We start from the raw sequence: 19,469 nt of genomic DNA on the forward strand, positions 1-19,469 counted from the left end.
GACTTAAGTTGTACAATAAAAAATGTGCAAATCAAATCATCTTTATTAAATAATATATATTTTAAATTAAAGATTCCATTATTAAATATTACAGATTTAACAACAGTCAAACAACATTATGGCATTTTTTCCAAGAGAAAGTACAAAGTGGGATTTCAATATGTTCTAATTTGGACATTCAACAAAACATGTACTCATTTCTTGTTGAATCTTTAAATATATGGCAGACCTACAGTAAAAATATAGAAAATTAAGATGTAGACATGACTTAGTTTCCATTCCAGAAATGCAGTGCACCAATTCATCCTTTGCTCTTCATTAGTGAATATGGCTTCATCAAAATGTATTCCCACTGAACTACCTACAGGTGTGGAATACAATCAGAACCAACTCTGCTGCTTGATAAATTGCAGTCCAATGAGAAAGAAACTAAAATACATAAAAGTAAGAATCTACATAAAATAACCAAACAGCAAAATCCAAGCAAAGTCTAAATGCCTGCACTGTCAGAACAAAATACAAGGTCCACCTGTCGATAATTTTGCCTGCTGTTTTATATGAGTATGTAGAGTAAATTCTTAATGTAGTTGGCATTGGAAGCTCCTAGCAACATGTATAACCTGATGCTTTGTTATTAGTCTACATTAACATGTGAATAATTTACTAGAAAGACGATAATGTCAACAGATGCAAATTTATCTGAGGGGATGAAGATTTTATTTTCCATAAATCTGTGATGTAATAAAAATATAGACGTGTGTGTATCTCTAAGCCTTATGACAATAGTTTACAGTTTTAGAGGCATAATCAGTACTAAGATAAAAAAACAGGTAGTAGACCCTAAATCACTATATTCTATAGCTAGCTATTTTTGTGCCTGGTGCCATTCCCCAATCTGGTGACCCCCCCCCCTGCCTTTTAAGTTGAGGAACAAAAAAACACATCTTCTCCTTTTAAACTAGCAAACTTGCTTGCTACATTGGTAACAAGCAGTTGTCTATAGTTTATACCACACATGGAGTCCTAACAGTGCTTCAAGTTCTGACTAGAAATTTAATAATGGCATCTATTTCTTTGCTCTAACCTAGCTATGACTCTACTCCTGCAGTACATTTCCACTGGAATGAAAGACAAACATACAAGAGGAAACATGAAATGCTTAAGCTGAGAAAAGGCAATGTGGTTTACTCATTATTTTGTATAATCTGTAGTGAATAGTCATAAAAGAGGAAATGCTAATAGCTAACGAATGAGTCACTCAGACATCTGATGCTAGACAGGAGCTACAGAAAAACTATAAATTTAGCATCTCGGATGGGGGAAACAAAGATGCAAAAGTTTAAAAGAAAAACTGACACACAGCTAGCCTTGCAGTGGAGTCAGAGCACCAATCACAAGAATGAACAACAAGTAAAATGTTTAGTCAGCTTTCCATTATGTCTTTCCAAGTCATTAAACAGCCCAACTATTATTTGTTTAATGGGTTTTTCTGGCATTCCAAGATAATGGGATGGTGGGGGGGGGGGGGGTGCAGTTAGTCTTAAGAGGTAGTAGTGATAAGGAAAAATCTGCAGATCACAGAGCATCAGCATATGCCAAAAATGAGCATAAAGACAATATACTATAGAATAACTTCCTAGGATCAGTGCATTTTTTTCATCATAAGTGGAATGCATTCACCTCTCCAGCACATCAACATTTCAACTGCTTTCAGAAGAGATTAACAGTTCTAAGGAACTCCATAATACCAAATGTATACCAAACAGAAAACAATATAGTACTACAGCTATCAAAATACATTTTGTAATACCTAATTAAAAGCAACAACACAATCTGTGTTAAAAACAAACACAAGCTGAATTACAAATGTAGAAGTGCCACAATCTTTAGAACTCTGCATGCTGCAGTGGCACAATCCAGTGACTGCTGTCAACACTATAAAAAAAGAGTTGTTGCCAGCTTGCAAGTGCAATTATAAATTGTAACATTCAAACCCTGTTTAGGAAACTCAGGCGGAGGCTTTCTGGGATTTGGATCTTGTCCATTCGCAGTGAAGAAGGAATGAATGGGAAGCTCACAGGAAATAGATGCTTTGTGTCTACAAGCAGTTGACGCTGGCCCTCTTTGCCTCTGCCCTTCATCTGGTTCTGCAAAAAAAAAAAAAAAAAAATGGCAGTTTCTCTCTGTCTCATTCTTACTGATATTTCCCCATAACAGCTGTCTTTAGCATATTTATATTTGATGACTAGTCCTAAAAATGACATGCATTGGAACTTTTTTATTGTGTTTAATGTCTCTGATGTGCTCCTGTAATCTATATTTTTATTTTACTTTTAATATAAACAAGGCTGCAGAGGTACGTCACAACACATACCACATTAAAATTTTTACAGCTATACAGAACTATTATGCAAAAATATATACCACTAGAATTTACCAAAAAGAAACAAACTTCATCTAATATGAGGGTAGATGCCAGTAAAACATGTAACAAAGGATCTTGGTTATATTGGATCTTTCAAACCAACTTTTAACCAACATTTCAATCAGATTTTTTCCCTCATATTAACGAATAAATTTTACCGTTTCTGATATTCAAAGAAGACACCTCAGTGCTTCCAAATAACATGAATCAGCTTGTTGTAATATTATACTCTACACCAAAAATACATTTCTAGTGCCATCATTTCTTGCTCAAAATTTATTACTCCAATTTCTACTCCCACCAAGTCACTAGAAATTGGAACTCTATCTTGCCACAAATAAAACAGACAGACAAGATGCGTACCTTCTTCAAGTTACAACTAAAACGAGCATAAATTGGCTCTGCTCCTGTTCATTTCCCAGCTAGAATAAATTTTGTGTCTATATCTGCTACCTTTTCTCCAAAGACTTCTCTTTTCCACTTCTCCCTTTTTCTCAGTTGGGACAGAAAGATAACCATTAAACCATATGGAGTGGCATTGTTTACATAAATTATATCAACCACTGGCTCTAAATAACAAGACTCAATCTCTTATTCTCTCTAATTAGATCAGCTACTGTCGCACTGTTACCCACCCCCCCAGTCACAGTTCAACACTCTCCTCATCTCTCCAAAACTAAAACTGTTTATAACAGTCCAAGTAACCTCAGCCTCTCTCACTTTTGCAATTGCTTTACTTCTCTATTAAATGTTACAATGCACTCATAACTGCTGTACTATTAAATATCCTATTCATCAACCACACACCCCCTTTTCTAATATTTCCATAGTTAAGCTAGCTCTTCTTTCATTATTTTAATTGCTAAAAATCACAGGTAATATTACAGCATCTTTTGCAGTGTTATCTCTCGCTCTATTATATACAAAGCCTGTGTCAATTTATAATGAATGATCAATACTCTATATACCCATATAAGCTATGTACATGCAGTTACTAAATGATGTTTATGTAAGCTATTGTAAGACGTTTTCTCTCGTGTATGTCCACTTACCTGTAGTTTGTATTCCTTCTTACAAAGTTACAAAAGTGAGAAAGGTTGAGGTTACTTGGACTGTTATAAACAGTATTAGTTTTGAAGAGATAAGGAGAGTGTTGAACTGTGACGGAATGTGTATGGAATAAATTACCCTCAGACATCTCATCTCTGACTTCTCTCCCTGTATTTAAAAAAAAAAAATCTCAAAAAGTATCTCAATAAAAAATGGCTATGCCCCTGCACAAACCCAGACTAACCCTGCTTTTCTTTCCCTGTCTTTCTTCCTCTTTAACCCAATTATATCCAATAACTCAGTAGGGGACTCTCAGCTGCTCAACTTTACACCAAGATTTGAAATAAAAGACCCACTGCCTACTTCCCCTTAATGTCTCTCCCTCTCCTTCATAAAGAGTATCCTTGTCTCTCTTTCATAACAATAACTATTCTACTTCCTCTATGAAAATAATCTAATCCTTAAACTCAACCTATACTATCTCTGATACCTTTCCCATCTTTCCTTCATCTTTATTCACACTTATTATCATTTCATATATGTTTTTTATAAAGAGGATTGTGCTAAGCACATCACACAGTAAGTGATTTTCTATATTCCATGTGTGTAAAGAGTATTGTGTTATGAGCATCACATAGCCTGTTACTTTTACTTACTTAAAAAGTAATCTCAAAAAAAATTGCTGTTACCATTATATCTGCTATTATTTTTATTGTTACACTTTATTAATAGATGTACTAATAATTTGGAGCTTTTCTCTCTGGGCCTCTACTGAAAATGGACATATATCCAGCTAGACTAGCCTGGTCAACAAATGTAAAATAAAATAATAAATAAATAAATTCTATCATAGGTTCATAGGTTTATACTAGGCTATCAGCCCTAAGGCATTTATAAGCCTAGCCCAAAGTTTTGTGGCTTACGCCACCCCTTATATGAAAAAATACTGTGCCCATTAGTTTGTTGTGCCTCTGTCCCAGCAGTGACACAGAGATGATTCCCGGGGTAAACCTACGATCTCCCATCCACAGGTCAAGATTTCTCTTGAACAGAGCCAGCGAGGTGCTCTGCCTCACATGGATGGACCGGGATTTTATTCCACAGCATAGGGAGTCTCTGAGTGATAAATCTATCCCTCCAGCACGTCCTATTTATATCCATGCTAAGGTTTAAGTCGCTTGCTCTAGTGGTTTTGGTGGATTTGGATTTTTTGAGGAGGAGCATGTCCATTAATTCCGGGTTGGACATGGCCTTGAATGTCAGGCACATGTCACCTCTGAGCAGATGGTATGCGACTGAATAGAGCTGGAGTTTCTTCAATCTGGCAGCATATGACAGATTTTGGAGTCCCTTTATCCTTTTGGTGAGGAACTTTTGGGGTCTCTCCAATTGCTGCAGATATCGGGTGAGATACATCCCGAATGGGGCATTGTACTCAATCATTGGTCTGATAAGTGAAGAGTACAGGGGAACAATGACCTCACTAGATCTGGATGTGAATCCCTTCATGATCAGGTGGGCAATGTAGAAGGTCTTTCTAACCACTTTAGCAACATGAGTGTCAAAAGAAAGGCCACTGTCAACCTGGGTCCCCAGGTCCCTGATAACCTCTTCTGTGCTTAGTGGATTGCCGCCTATATGGTAGCTTGGGGTTACCTTGTTTTTCCCGAAGGGTATGACTATACATTTTTTGGCATTTAACTTCAGGCCATGGCTCTGGCACCAGCTTTCTGTTTCCGTGAGTCCCTTCTGAAGGATATCCGTGTCCGATGCACTTTCCTCTATGGCGCCCAGTTTGCAGTCGTCTGCAAACTTTGTCAGCCAAAGTCCTCCCATGTTGGCCTGTACTTCTGAGAAGTAGATGCTGAACAATAGGGGGCCAAGGACCGAGCCCTGTGGGACACCACTTGTGACCGGCTTGGAGTCTGACATAGCGCCAGCAACTCTAACCCTGTGGGTTCTGTCCTTAAGCCAGTTTGCAACCCATCTTGTGACATATGGGTTTACATTTAAGCTGGTAAGTTTTACTACAATACCCGAGTGGGGTATTGTGTCAAAAGCCTTTGCAAGGTCAAGGTAGGCTGTATGGACTGCCTTTCCCTCATCAATGGCCTTGGTGACTGTTTCGAAGAAGTTGACCAAGTTCAAAAGGCATGATCTGCCCTTGACGAAGCCAAACTGAGTCGGGTCCAATGTCTGCAAGTCCCCTATATCTTTGTTTATGAGCTCCATTATGATCCTCTCCATAGCTTTGCAGACTAGACTTGTTAAGTTTATGGGGCGGTAATTACCAGGGTCCGTAGAGGCACCGCCTTTGTGGAGTGGGACCACAGTTGCCATACGCCACTCCTTGGGCACGTATCCTGTGGTAAGGCTGAGATTAAACAGCTGCCTTATGTGCGGGTTTAATTCCTCATTTAGCTCGTGTAGCACACAGCCGGGGACACCATCTGGTCCCATTGATGCTGTGTTTTTAGCTTTAGAGAGAGCAGCTTTCACCTGTGCATTTGAGATGTCTGGGAGGCTACACTCCGCTGGGATAGTTATCTCTCCTTTAGGGGGGAAGAGGGGGGTGAAGTTTGCACTGAACCTGTCTGCCAGTATGTTGGCAATGTCTGTGGGTTCAGTGATTTTTGTATCATTTTGGACTAATTCTGAGCATATCTGGGAGTTTCCACCCAGGTTCCTAACAGCTGAAAAAGGCCTTATGATTGTCCTCTGAATCCATGGCAATTTTTCTCTCAAAATTGGCCTTAGTTGATTTTATGAGTGCTCGTATTTTTTTTTTTTTTACTAATAATGATCAGGGGTGACTTCCCTTGTAACTAATTTTATTAATATGTCAGAAGTGGCCTCCACTGAAAAAGGATTTTACACCCGATGGGGACTTTCCCAATAAACAAAGATAAATAGATAAATTATTAAGTCATCTCTGCTATGCATACATTTCTAACAGACATCTAAAACATCTTGTGTGTTACAAACTCTACTTAAAAACATGCAAATCATGTTGTGAGCTGCAGCTAAAAGTTACTCAGCTGACTGCATGCCATTTGATTATGGAAAAATTCTCAATATAGTAGGACAGCAACTAGGAGTTAACTTACTCCATATAGAAATGTCTGATGGAGTGTGTCATTTCCATACAAAAATCCATCACAAGCTTAAAATCAATTAAATCAATAGCTGTATGATAAACATTACATGTAGATTAAATGTCTTGGAAAAAGCCAAGTAAAATAATTTTGTCCTCCCTGCATATAAATATTTAATCAATGTATATGTAATACATTGTTAATTTGTTTTTAAAAATCAAATGCAAAGTTTTGTTTTACATTTTTTTTCTGTAATTATACTATCATGTAAAGTGGGATTTTTTTATTCTAAAATATATATAGTCTTTACTATAGTTACATCACTGGAGCTATATTTACTGAATTTATAAAGAAAAATGTTTGTGTATACCATATGCCGGTAACAGGTATCCAGTTACTTCCTGATTGTGTCATCTGGTGTCACATTCTCATGATGTCATGTGGGCCACCAGTGTGTAGTACAATACCTCAATGTACTGAATTGAAGAGAGTCTCACTATGCCAGGAACTGGTACTGAACCTTCTATAATATTCTGTTTTATTGACCCTCATTACTTATTCTGGGCAAACAAATGAAGACTTGGTGGATAGTTTAGTCTGGCTGATGTTCAGTGCAGCAGTTCCATCTGTATGTGCAGATAATGAACCTTATCCAATCTGGATTTGGCAAAGCCAGATCATGCCTACTTAACCTGGTGGATGTCTTTAATAAGGTCACTAAACCTATGGATGAGTGCAAAGCAGTACACACTGCCTCCCTCAAACTGGCAAAGGCCTTCAACAATACCTCACTCTGGCAATGTAGATAAACTTACAAAATCAGGCATAAACCAATATGTCACCAGATGGATTTTTAATTGTTTCACTTATAGGATGCAAGAAGTTAGCGACAGGGGGACTCCACCTCCACAAAGAGGCCAGTCACCATCAATTCCCCCACAGGGATCAGTGCTGGGGCCTCTCCTTTTTGGCATCTACTTCTCTGAAGTCAAGGCAAATTTCATGGACAACTGGTTGACAAGTATAGATGACTGCAAACTAGGTGAGGTCAATGAATACACCTAATGCAGACAAACAACTGGTGCTATAACCATGGACCAAAGGTCAGTGCAAAAAATGCATCATAGTACACTTTGGAAGGGCATCCACCCCCTGGTAGTTACCACATTGATAATACACTGCTAAAAGTATAATCAGTGGTCAGGGTTCTGGGACTACATGCTGACAGTAACCTGACCGTTGACCACTACTTGTCTACTGTGGAGAGAAAATCAGTCTACATTGCACCACATTTTATGTAAGGGCATGGCATCTAGGTCCCATGAGGTTACTGTTCTACAATACTTGGCTCTCATCAGATCACTCAGAGTACAATGCACCGTTTGGCTTGTGCCCCACAGTCATCTGCAGTAACAATTCGACAGACAACAGAGGTTACTCACAAAAAGAATACAGGGAGCAATTTACAACTCCTATGAAGACTGTCTCAAAGCCCTATCACTGTAGATCTTCCCCAACCCTATTTAAATGTAATTTGGACCAATGGATGGGAAATCACAAATTTACCCCTGGCTTGGCACCTATATCACTAATGGACAGAAGCAGCCTGTGAACAATTGATGTATACAACCCTGAAACAATACTAGCAGTGATCAATCTGATACTTTTTTGGCAAGATTTCCTCACAAATGTCATAGGGATGCACAGAGGGTCACTATAACTTGTAGAGGAGCACTGTACTGTCTCTAGAAGTAACATTTTGGAAATGTTATCAAAATATTTTTTTTTTCATTTTCCTCACAATCAAGTGCCTGATCGGCAGAGTAAATAAGCATGCCATTTATATACTTCTGACAGCAAATATGTTATACCCTATTTTATTCCAGTTTTATCTCAGTTAGACATTAGAAGGATATACAGAAGGTGTCTGATGTTTGTGTACAGGCATGCTTTATATAAATAAGAATCTGCAACAGCTTGAAATATGACTGTGGGCATTTGCACCTTAATTTTAATCTCAATTTAACACAGGAGGGGAATGCACAAAATGACTACCTATTTTGAGTGGGGGATGGTTAGGGAGCAGGTACTATTCCCTGATATGATGTATATATCATCACAAGCATTTGTTGTCTCAGTTTATTAAGAAAGTACAGTTGTGTAAGAACTTACCATAACATTACATTTCCTACTTCTCACTCCTGCAATATTTCTTACAAAAGAGATATCCTGCCGAGGATAGATGAACATCAGTCAGAAAACCAAAGCCTTAGGACCTTCCAGGCACTGTTCATCAAATGTATGCCCTGCACCTAAGACATTAGGTAAATAAGTGACATTCGATCACCTAATCCTCAGAACTGAATTACCCCAAGAGAACTAGTGCAAAGCAAAAAGAAAAGCAAGTATATGTGCACACACTAAGGGGAAGGAGGAGGACCCCTCAGCCAGAGGCTAAGAAACGCAGCAGAATAGGGAAAAGGAAGGAGGAATGGAATATTGCAATAGTGTTGTAACAGATCTTACAATAACAGTAGAGGTCACTGTTACAGTGAGTCGCATACATCTAATTTTCTTCTTATGTGTCAACTCATGGAAAATATCTATTATAGAATTATCTAAACAACAGATACTTAGCAAGAAATCTTATCTTGTTCCATTTTCTCTGAGTATAAATGCATTAAGTTTACTGATCTATTGCATGATTGCTTGACTGATTGACAAAATGAATTAGACAGAACACAGTACAATGTGAAGATATCTGCAACAGACTATAGACAAACATGTTGACCTAGTAGAATGTCTCCCATTATAAAAATGCAGGATCACACTACTGAGAATCATGAATTACCTGGCAGCTACTTTAGCATATAGGAAATACAAACACGAGTTATTAAATACTACATATTTTAAAATTGAAAATCCAGTTTTACCTGATGAAATTCTTAAACTACATAACTAAACCACATACCAAGAACTTCCTAAGGAAGTCACTCAAATCCTTAATGTGCAAGGACAGCTGAACAACAAATTTACTCAAGTAATTATGAATTAAAACACTAATTCTCTCAGTGCAACCATCATTTCTTGAAACAACTGAATTTCCAAGGGTATGTCTAGTACATTTTGGGAAGACAATAAAAATATTGGTTTCGTAAGGTATGGCACATTCAAATCTCTAGTATTTTTTCCAGAAAAAGTCAAATGTAAACACTTAAAAATACAATATTCAAATTTAGTACAGGCATTTACAAATATATGATTAGAAACATACCTGTAAATTTCAGCATTACTTGGATGATCCAAACAAATAGAATAAGACATTCATTACTGCATCACAGTCGTCTTAAACAGATGGCTTAATTATAAAATAGTTATCTTGTAATTCCTTTAAGGCTGCTCAGAGCTGTCCGTTCATAATATAATTAATGTTATTTCTATTTTTTCTAGACTGAACAAATATCTCTTATTTGGTGTTTACAAAGAATAAATCAAATGAATACATTAATGGCACAGTTATACTGATACAACTTTGCATGCCATATTCCAGCAAGGCTGTCCCATTAAGTGAGGTGAAGACCATCAGTGGCACAGTGATTCTTTCTCTAATATGTCTTCCATTTTCACCCACTACTCCAAATACCTACTTATCATTCCACCTTCTGAGTTGAACACTATCATCCTGGACCTTACAATTCTATTTTTGTGCTAGCAATTTTCACTGGAAGAGCTTCTGAAAAAGCCAGTGCAAACTAATTCCCTGCATGCCCTTACCACATTCAGTGCCATTCCCTTTGCCTCATCTGAAGTACCAGGTGCCTAATTATTGGCACCCAAAAGCCCTATACATGTGTACACCTGCTACTGCCCACAAAAAGACTTTGCCTAGTCATAATCCCAGTGCAATGGAAATGCTACTTGAGGTAGTTCTACAGTCTATTAATACTCGACATTTAGAAATTAGTTTAAGCATCTATACTTCAGCAGAGGGAAGACATGAAGTAAATTGTGGATCAGTGTCTTAGCAGCTATTTTTTTTTCTTTTGCCTTTGACAATATTTGGACATGTGACTAAGACCCTGTGGAAATTTAGGTTGCAAATTCTAATGAAAAACACTTGCACACAAACATGTCTACTCAGATCTGGATCGTGGTCAAACGGGACCCTATTCCCCCCTCAAATGCAACCATTCCAGTTTCACATTACTTGGTTGGCTTTCCCCGTTTAACATGCACATTGTTCAAACCTATCAGTGCACATGCTATTTTCTTCTTTACTTTTACAATGATTATAGAGTTTTATTTAATTTAAAATTTTTATTTCAAATTTTAGAGCACAAACACTGATGGCCATTTGTTAAAAATCTAACACAGATTCACTGACTTAATATGATCAACAATAAACTTCCCTTGAATTGAAAATGCACTGAACGTCATGTTTGTTGAAAATACATTGGCCAGTGTCAGATTAATTGTACCATGTGCCCTTGGCTGTTTTCAAAGTATGGACCCCCTGCAAACACGTTTTGAACCATGCAGAAATGCATCTGTTCGTTGATTTACCTTCATGATTGTTTTAAAATGCATTTCTTGTTTAATGCAACATTTAAGAGTACATTTTAAATTTGTAGTTTTGAACATTTTTTCTAATAAGCAGTGAAACAAAATGTATAAACCAATAATGACAGAAGTACCCATTATGGAGCATTTTAACCATTAAAGGCCACCACACAAACTACTGTCATTATAATCCACCGATTTCCATTCTCAACAATTACAACTGCTTTGACTGTGTGTATATATATCACGTCTGACTGCAGTAAGAGTGGCCACAGTAAAGCATGCCAGTTGGTATATACAAATACACACTAGCCATTCAACTTTTAGGAGCTCAGCAGGGTCAGTCATTTTTATCCACATCCATATCCCAAACCAAGAAATTATAGCTACATTTTTGACTGTATCCTTTTCAGATGTCTGTGTAAAAAAAAAAAAAAAAGACAAAGTAACATATTTCAAATGTGTTTCACACAAACACACATTAAGTATTCCAACTTAATTCACACACGCACGCTCACACAAGTCTTGCAAAGCTAGATTAAAGACCATTCAAAAATGACCAGATAAGAGCATAAAGTATTTTTATCCATAAAGAGCCCTCCACCAACAGCAATAGCCACTTTGTGTGTGTACACTGTTTATTGTTATGAAGAAATAAATTACATGCACTTTATTAGTAGCCTTGGCTGAACAAAATTAAATTGTATAAAGATGACTAGTATCATACCATAACATCCAGCCATTTGCAGCACAATTTAAATAGAAAAGTATTTATGACAGTATAAGAAATATTATCCACCAGATATATGCTAAGTCAATATGCACAATCTCTGCAGAAGTAAAAGTCATCTGAATAATTCCACAGTAAAGAGAACCTACTAATGCAGAGACTGCTGCTGGCAAACAACTTAGGATTTCAGTGTGTCATCTACACATGCAGTGCGTGCTGCTCTAGAATACTAAATTGTATTTATTGCATTAAAAATTAATGTGTTGTGATATTGCTGTATTTCCTGAACTAGATCAGCTATGCAGCAGAGAATGGCTGGCAAATGACAAGTTCATAGTTACTAGGCAATCAGTTCTAGAGGCCTTTAAGGACCCTAGCCCAAATTCACAGTTGCTCCAAAGTACTGTCTGGTTAAGTGAGATATTCTTCCTAGTCAACATTGCACTATTGATCCTTAGGTCTTCCTGCCATGTCGAAGTCTGCAATCATCCTAATTTTCACTCTTTTCAATATCCCTAGCCAATACTCAGATGTCAGGGTATGAGAGGGGCATATGTAGGCACCATCTTCAGTTCTTCCTAGCTGGGCAGTCCAATGCACTTCTATGTATACCAGATGCTCACAGTCTGCCAGATGGCTCATTTTCCTCCAGAGTTGAGGGAATTCTTTCTTCTGATTAATGTTCAAAAATGTTAATAACTGTTTAAAGTGTGGTAAGCAATTTCCACATAGACTTCCATTCTTTTTGTTTCATGCCTTAGCACATTTCCAGTAGTTTGAATTATGCTAGATTTATCACTAAAACCCTTTAGTGAAGGTTCAAAGTCCTTGCGGCACACATGGAGTCCTTAGACCCAGTTCCTGCCACTCCACCACCTTGTTCGGTTTTCTTCTGCTACCACTACCTTATAAAAAAAAAAATAAAATGAAAAGACAAACAACCCTAAACAAAAGACCCTGCAGGTGATGGTGATCCTTCCTAAGCTGTGCTTAAGTCAACCCAATGAACCTGTTGAGGTGCTTGGCAGCACTCCCAAGTCGGACTACCAGGCCAGAACCCTCAGGAGTGACCTCTCCTGAGGCCACCATGGTAGTAGACCTTCCAGCTCTACTATATCTGATGTCTATGTCAGTTGGGTCAGAGATTGCTCAGGCCTCAGCTTCCAATGCTCAAACTTTGGTTTCTCAGGGAGACAGTTTATCTTTCATGGTTGCAAGAACACATACCTTTAACCCAGGTCGAAGTCACAGCCTCTTGCCTAATGGATTCTTAAACTGAAGATACCAGCCAGCCTATGCCCCAGTTGTCAGTTATATCTACCCAAGTTGCAACTCAGGACCTCTTAAAAATTGCTAAGGAATTCATGGCCCTAATGAAATCTAGGAAGTCTAGCCATATCTCTGTAGCTTCTTCCAGTAAAAGACAAAGAGATGAGTATGGTTCTTTAGGATATGAGGATGAGGAATAGTTACCGTATTGTGAACACCTTCACCCTCAATTCTATGCAGATTCTGACTTAGATTATACTCTCTCATCTGTTACTCACCTAGAGGATTTATCCTTTAGGGATACATTACATAAGATGGAGGCCTTTCTGTGGGAAAGCAAGGAATTCTCTCCAGCCCAAACCCATCAAAGGCAGCTTCTCAGGCTGCCATCCTCCAGGCTATGAACTATCCCACCAGTTTATGTGGTATTAGATGATGTCTTTAAAGACATCCCTTTACACCCAGACTCTAATTCCTCCTACCCCAATGAAACCAGACTGATTTTATAGAGTGCCTGACAGTCACACACAGCTCTGCAAGATCCCACAAGCTGATCCCTCTGCAGTCTGCACTGAATCCAGTAAGAGTATATCTAAACATGCTGCTAGACACCCCTTATCTAATGACAGGGAAGGTAGACTACTACACTAGTTTGGAAAAGAGAGTTATAAATGTTCTACCCTCTCTCTGAGGGCCCACAATGCCCAATTTCACAAATCACTACAAAAACGGAGGGCATTGCAAATAAGGTTTATCTAAGGGACACACACGACAACATGATCAGCACTCCAGGTTTCCAGACATGCACTGAAGTGTGTTATGGATGTTTGGATGCATCATGCAGAGCAACTGCTACTGGTTCTGTTATTTGCAGGCATGCTTGGCTGAGGACCAAACTATTTTCTGACCAAGTTAAGGCTGAACTCTTGGACACTGGATAAAAAAATCCTGTTTGGGCCTACTACAGAAAAGGGTTTTGAGAAATTAGATAAAAAAGGAAAGCAAATAAAAACTGTGAAAGAAATTTGTTTTGAACCCCAAGATATAATAAAAGTGATCTTCCTAAGCCTTGGCCTCTCTCTGCCTCAAAGACCGTCTTCCTTTTTAAACCAATGGAAAAGATCACCTCAGATCAGTGAGTGCTAAACATATAGAAAGAGGTTACTCCATTCAAATCAGAGAAAGGCCCTCCTTCTTAGGGATACCAATCCCTCCAAAAGACCAGTAATCTCCTTCTCCCATCTTTCAAGAACTCTTGCAACAGGGATCCATTCAACTGGTCTCTGCTGGGGAAGAGGCAACAGGGTTTTAACTCCAGGATTTTTCTAGTTCCAAGAAAGGAAGGAATTTGGAGGCCAATTTTAGACTTCTCAAAGTTGAAGTTCCTGGACATTCCCAAATTCAAAATGCTGACTCTTCAAAAACTGCCCATGATTTTTCCAGGAGCTTACTTGGTTACAATAGATCTGAAGGATGCCTATCTTCATGTGCCTACTACAAAAGAACATAGGGGATACCTTTGATCAGTAGTAGCAGATTTGCAGTTTTAGTTCTGTGCTTTACCACTTGGTTTATCCACTGCATCCAGAGTTTACACTAAATATCTAGCCCCAGTTGTAGCACATTGCAGAACTCTAGGAGTGCATATTTACCCCATTGCTGGACAATTGTCTCATCCTGGCAAAAATCATCCTGGAAATTAAAGCAGCCTTACAGGCTACAATGGACTCATTTCAGAGGGTACTGCTCACACTCAGATTTTGCAAGTCCTATCTGCAGCCCTAGACAAGAATCCTCCTCCTGGGTGCATTGACAGACTCTGTACAATAGAAAGCTTTCTTACCCCAAGACAAGATGTCCTTTCTGACAGACTACCTACTCCGTTTACTTCCAAGGAAGACAATCACAGCAAGGGAATATCTAAGAGCCTTAGGTTCATAGAATTATACATTCTTATGATGCCCCATAGCAAAATTACACTTGAAAAAACTTCAATAGTTCCTAAAGAACACTTGGAAACAACACTCCCACTCCCTGGAAACCTTGCTGCCTCTTCTGCCATGCTTAAAGAGAGAGCTTTTTTGGTGGAAAGATACCATCAAGCTGAATCCAAGTGTAAATTTCTCTCTACCAGAGACGGGCAAGATCAGAACCACAGATAGGTCTGACATAGCCCGGGGAGCACACTTAGGAATCATTAAGATACCAGGTGGTATATAAACAAGCAAGGGAGATCTCATTCATACCCTCTGTGCAGTTTAGCAATAAAGATTTGGTGCTTGGCACAACAACTGCAATTGACGCTGATAGCATCCTACATCCTGGGCCAGAACACCACCTTAGTATATTCTTTGAGCAGAAACACTGGCAGTCATTTTTTACCTACAACAAAATAGTCTCACACTGAAAATAGATTTGGCATGAGAAACCTTCCTGGACCTCACACATAAATGACAACACTATAGCATAGATCATTTTGCTTCTCATCAGAACAGACAACTTTAAAGGTTTTGCTCAAGAACTCAATAGAGCAGATACTTATTTATTCAGATGGAAATGGCTCTCTTTATGCCTTCCCATCTTTTCCCCTGATTCCCAGGTTACTGATCAAGGTGAGGTCAGACAGGCCAAGTGAGATGCCCACAGCTTTCTTCTGGCCAAGGCAATTTGGATCTCCCTCCTCTTGACCCTTTGTGAAGGCTGGTATTACATTCTCCCACAAGCAACAGACCTACACACCCTGATAAAGGTATCTATCATTCACCCTCAGACTAACAGCTTGGTGGATTCAGTTTTGACCCCAAAATACTGCAGTTTATTCCAAAGAAGTGCTATTGATCCTTAAAGACAAAAACAAATGAATACCACAAAATCAGACTTGTCCAAATGGAAAAGGTTTTCTTTTTGGTCCAAGGACAAAGACATTAGCCCTTCAAGGACAGACATAAATATTGTGTTAGAAAACCTGTCAAGATGCTCAAAACAGATTTTCTTATTCTAGTTTTAAGGTACATGCTTCAGCTATCTCTGCTTGCTTCACCTGCCCCCCCCCCATCTATTGTCATCCGCACCTGAAACTTTTCCTCAAAGGAGTCATACATCTTAGACTCCTCCCTCCTCCCAGAAGAAACCCTGTACCTACCTGGGATTTAAAGTACATCTTAGAAAAACGTATATTGCATGTTTTTAAGTCTCTCAATTTCTGCCCCCTTCTAAAGATGCCCACTTGGAAGACTGTCCTGCTGTTAGCCATCACTTCAGTCTCAGAGCTACAAACCCTGATGTGCAAGGAACCCCTCACTATCTTCCTTAAGAACAGGGTAACTCTTATAACTAATCCCTCCTTTATGCCCAAAGTAGTGTCAGAGCTCTCTTTGAATCAAGCCATTTATTTGTTAGTGTTCTTCCCAAACTCACAGAATATAACAGAGCAAATTCTGCACTCCCTGGATGTACACAAAGATACGGTATTACTAGGACAGGATGAAATTCCCTAACAGCGCAGGCCAACTTCTAGTGGCATTTGCAGAAGGAAAAGAAGGCAAACCAGTCCCAGAGCAGATCATCTCTAAGTGAATAGCAAACTGCATTACCTTCTGTTATACCCATCATGGCAAACCAGTACCATCCCATGTCACAGCCCCTCCACCAGACATGGTGCAGCACTACTGCCTTTCTTAAAAGCGTCCCTTCATTGGCTATTCTGGAAGTTGTCACATGGACATCCAACCAGTTATTTATTAAACATTATCATCTACCCACTGCCTCCATGGGCTTCGGCAGTGTTTGCTACTGCTATCCTGAAAACCTGCATTCCCAAGGGCCAACAGACACTCTTGCTGCCAACAAGTAGCTTTGGGAGTCCTCCCAAGGATCAGTATTGACTGTAATGCCCCACCACTGGACCAGTAATCAAGGAGCCTTAATCCTCACTCACTGGCAACAGTGGTGGATATACACTGATAGGAAGACAGGTACACACAGTATTTCCAGTGCAATTTCCCTTAAGAGCACACAGAGACCACAGTCAGTCTGGAGCTGGTTTCACTCTCTTTCTCCACATCCTCAATAAGTCTCCTCACTGGCATGCCTATAGAGTTGAGATCTCAGCAGAGTGGCCAAGCCAGGACATGGCTATAGAGATGAGATCTCAGCAGAGTGGCCAAGCCAAGATCTCCAGCACCCTCTCTGTCTAACCAGTGCTTCGTGTCCCTGCCTGAGTAGCTGACACACGTACAACCCCTGGGAAAGGCCGGCACAGGTTTACTAGCTATGCCCCCCCTTTTGCCCAGTTTATAAGGTAGTTATCACTGCCACCAGCCAACTCCTTATTAGCTAATTTAAGTCCCTTAATAAAGGGTGTCCAATCTTACTGTGTAATATTAATATTAATACAAATGGTAATTAGGAGTGGCCCACCCAGTGTCACCAAATGAATATGCAATTACTCTCAAAGCTTGAGTATCTCTACACAGATCAGCCTCAATGAAAAGTTTACATATATTTAATAAATAATAAAACAAGAAAATACTCAGAGTACAAAACTACAGGAAATACTTAAAACATTGTAGTAGAGGGTCAAATAAAAAAAAACATCTGAACTAAACTTTACTATATTCCTATTTCCAAGAGAATTAGTATTCCCTAGTTAACTTAAAGTAAGGCAGATATGTGGTGAATGGATCTTGTTGTCAGGTCCAAGACATAATGCAGAATTCCCTGACTCACTAAGATGCTTCTCAAATTAATATCTCAAATATTACTGCTGGGATAGCTTGCAGAATGACGTCTTGTCATCTGACTCTAGTTCCCAGATGAAACCCCCACTGCTAGCAGTATTTAGAGTCTACCTGTAAAATTACAAAGCCCTCAGATCTTTTCTAGATGCTGGAAGTTAAAAAAAAACAATTACATTCCTCCACATTTCAAGACTATTAATTATTTCACTCTAATGACAATACAGAAAGCTTCTCGGCACAGATTCTGTCTCTAGCTCATTGAAAACTGAAAGATACAATCTTTTATTACATAGCCATACAGTAATTTAATTTCAGCCATTTTTCTGAAGTTAACCTCCTGTATTCCAGTTTTCACTGTTAAAATATATACATTTAAACAGCTACAATTGCGCATGTACTTTTCTGTTCTCTTCCAGCAGGGCCTACTGTGGTTACATTTCAAACAACACTTTGCACAAACCTTTTCAACATACACTTCTGTACCAGCAGTTTGATATACACATGACATACAGTTCTAATACATTTGTAACAAAGGCATCTTATGTAAATCATACTGATATTCACAAGTGACATATAATTATTTACAAAATTCCAGATAGCTGTACTGGCAGTATCCCCATTTGTCACGTTGACAACTAAGAACACAGTACACTTGTGTTAACACTTCCCATAACTCTAGATGTTTGAGCAAATCAGTGTTTCAGTACACATTCTTACCTACCTACTTTTCTGCCTGCTGTATTCTCCCCACCATTACAGGTGGAGGTAGGAGAGGAAAGCATGTTAAATGAGTAGATCTCATCCATAATCATCCCCTACTTTTATGTCTAACACATAGCAGAGTACATTACCCTATTTAATGTCCAATAAAATACATCTTTTGACATCTGGAACAGTTGTGCTGTCCTCAGATATTAGACTGCTGCTCACTGTTTATAAAGACCTGAAGATGGCACAGACAGATGCCCCTCTTATTCTCTGATGTCTGAACATTGTTGACTGGACATCTGTCAGTTAGGAATGATGAAAAAATCTGGAAATGAGGCCCGTCATGGGCTTTTGCATAGCAGGAAGACCCAAGGATCAGTACTGCAAAGCTAATCTACTTGAACATCTACACATATGGTGTGGCACAAGTGTACTTTGCCCAAAGTTACACAGTAGGTAAATGAAGGTATAAAGATTCAAACCCTGCACCTTTGTCACTGCAAGGAGCTTATTACTAAGTGGGATCTTTAGTTCTCTGCACTAACTGCTGGTGTAACAGTTTTTAACTAAAAGCAGAAATCATTTACAATCCAGTATTGAAGAGAAGACTATCACAGTAATATTCAACAATGACTACATAATGGCTGTTGAAGATCAGATTCTTCAGATCATCAATGCAAGTAAAGCAGACTATATGACCTGACAAACGTCAACCTCTTAGCAATTGCTGGAGACTGTATATACTTAATATACAGTATTAAAATGCAACATGGTTAGACTATATTACACCATCTAGGCCTGTTAATAGATTCATTTTTAGTGCAATGAATGGAGCCAACTAATTACAGACTCATATAAACTCTGTGGCAGCCTTTGTTCAATAACTCACAAAT

General features: G+C 38.7%; 1 protein-coding gene across 1 annotated transcript in view; it reads right to left on the bottom strand.

Moving 5' to 3' along the window:
* Positions 1–86: 86 nt before the first annotated feature.
* Positions 87–19,469, bottom strand: part of LOC122787918 (unconventional myosin-Vb-like) — a gene marked incomplete at its 5' end in the record, with an annotated part of 1,807,467 nt that continues 1,788,084 nt past the window's right edge. Inside the window, one exon of the mRNA XM_044054844.1 lies at positions 87–2,147. Within this exon, the coding sequence (XP_043910779.1) occupies positions 1,989–2,147 (159 nt within the window). The remainder of the gene's footprint in view (positions 2,148–19,469) is intronic.

Source organism: Protopterus annectens, chromosome 13.part0 (genome assembly GCF_019279795.1).
Source record: "Protopterus annectens isolate FY-2018-M chromosome 13.part0, PAN1.0, whole genome shotgun sequence".
Classification (NCBI taxonomy): domain Eukaryota; kingdom Metazoa; phylum Chordata; order Ceratodontiformes; family Protopteridae; genus Protopterus; species Protopterus annectens.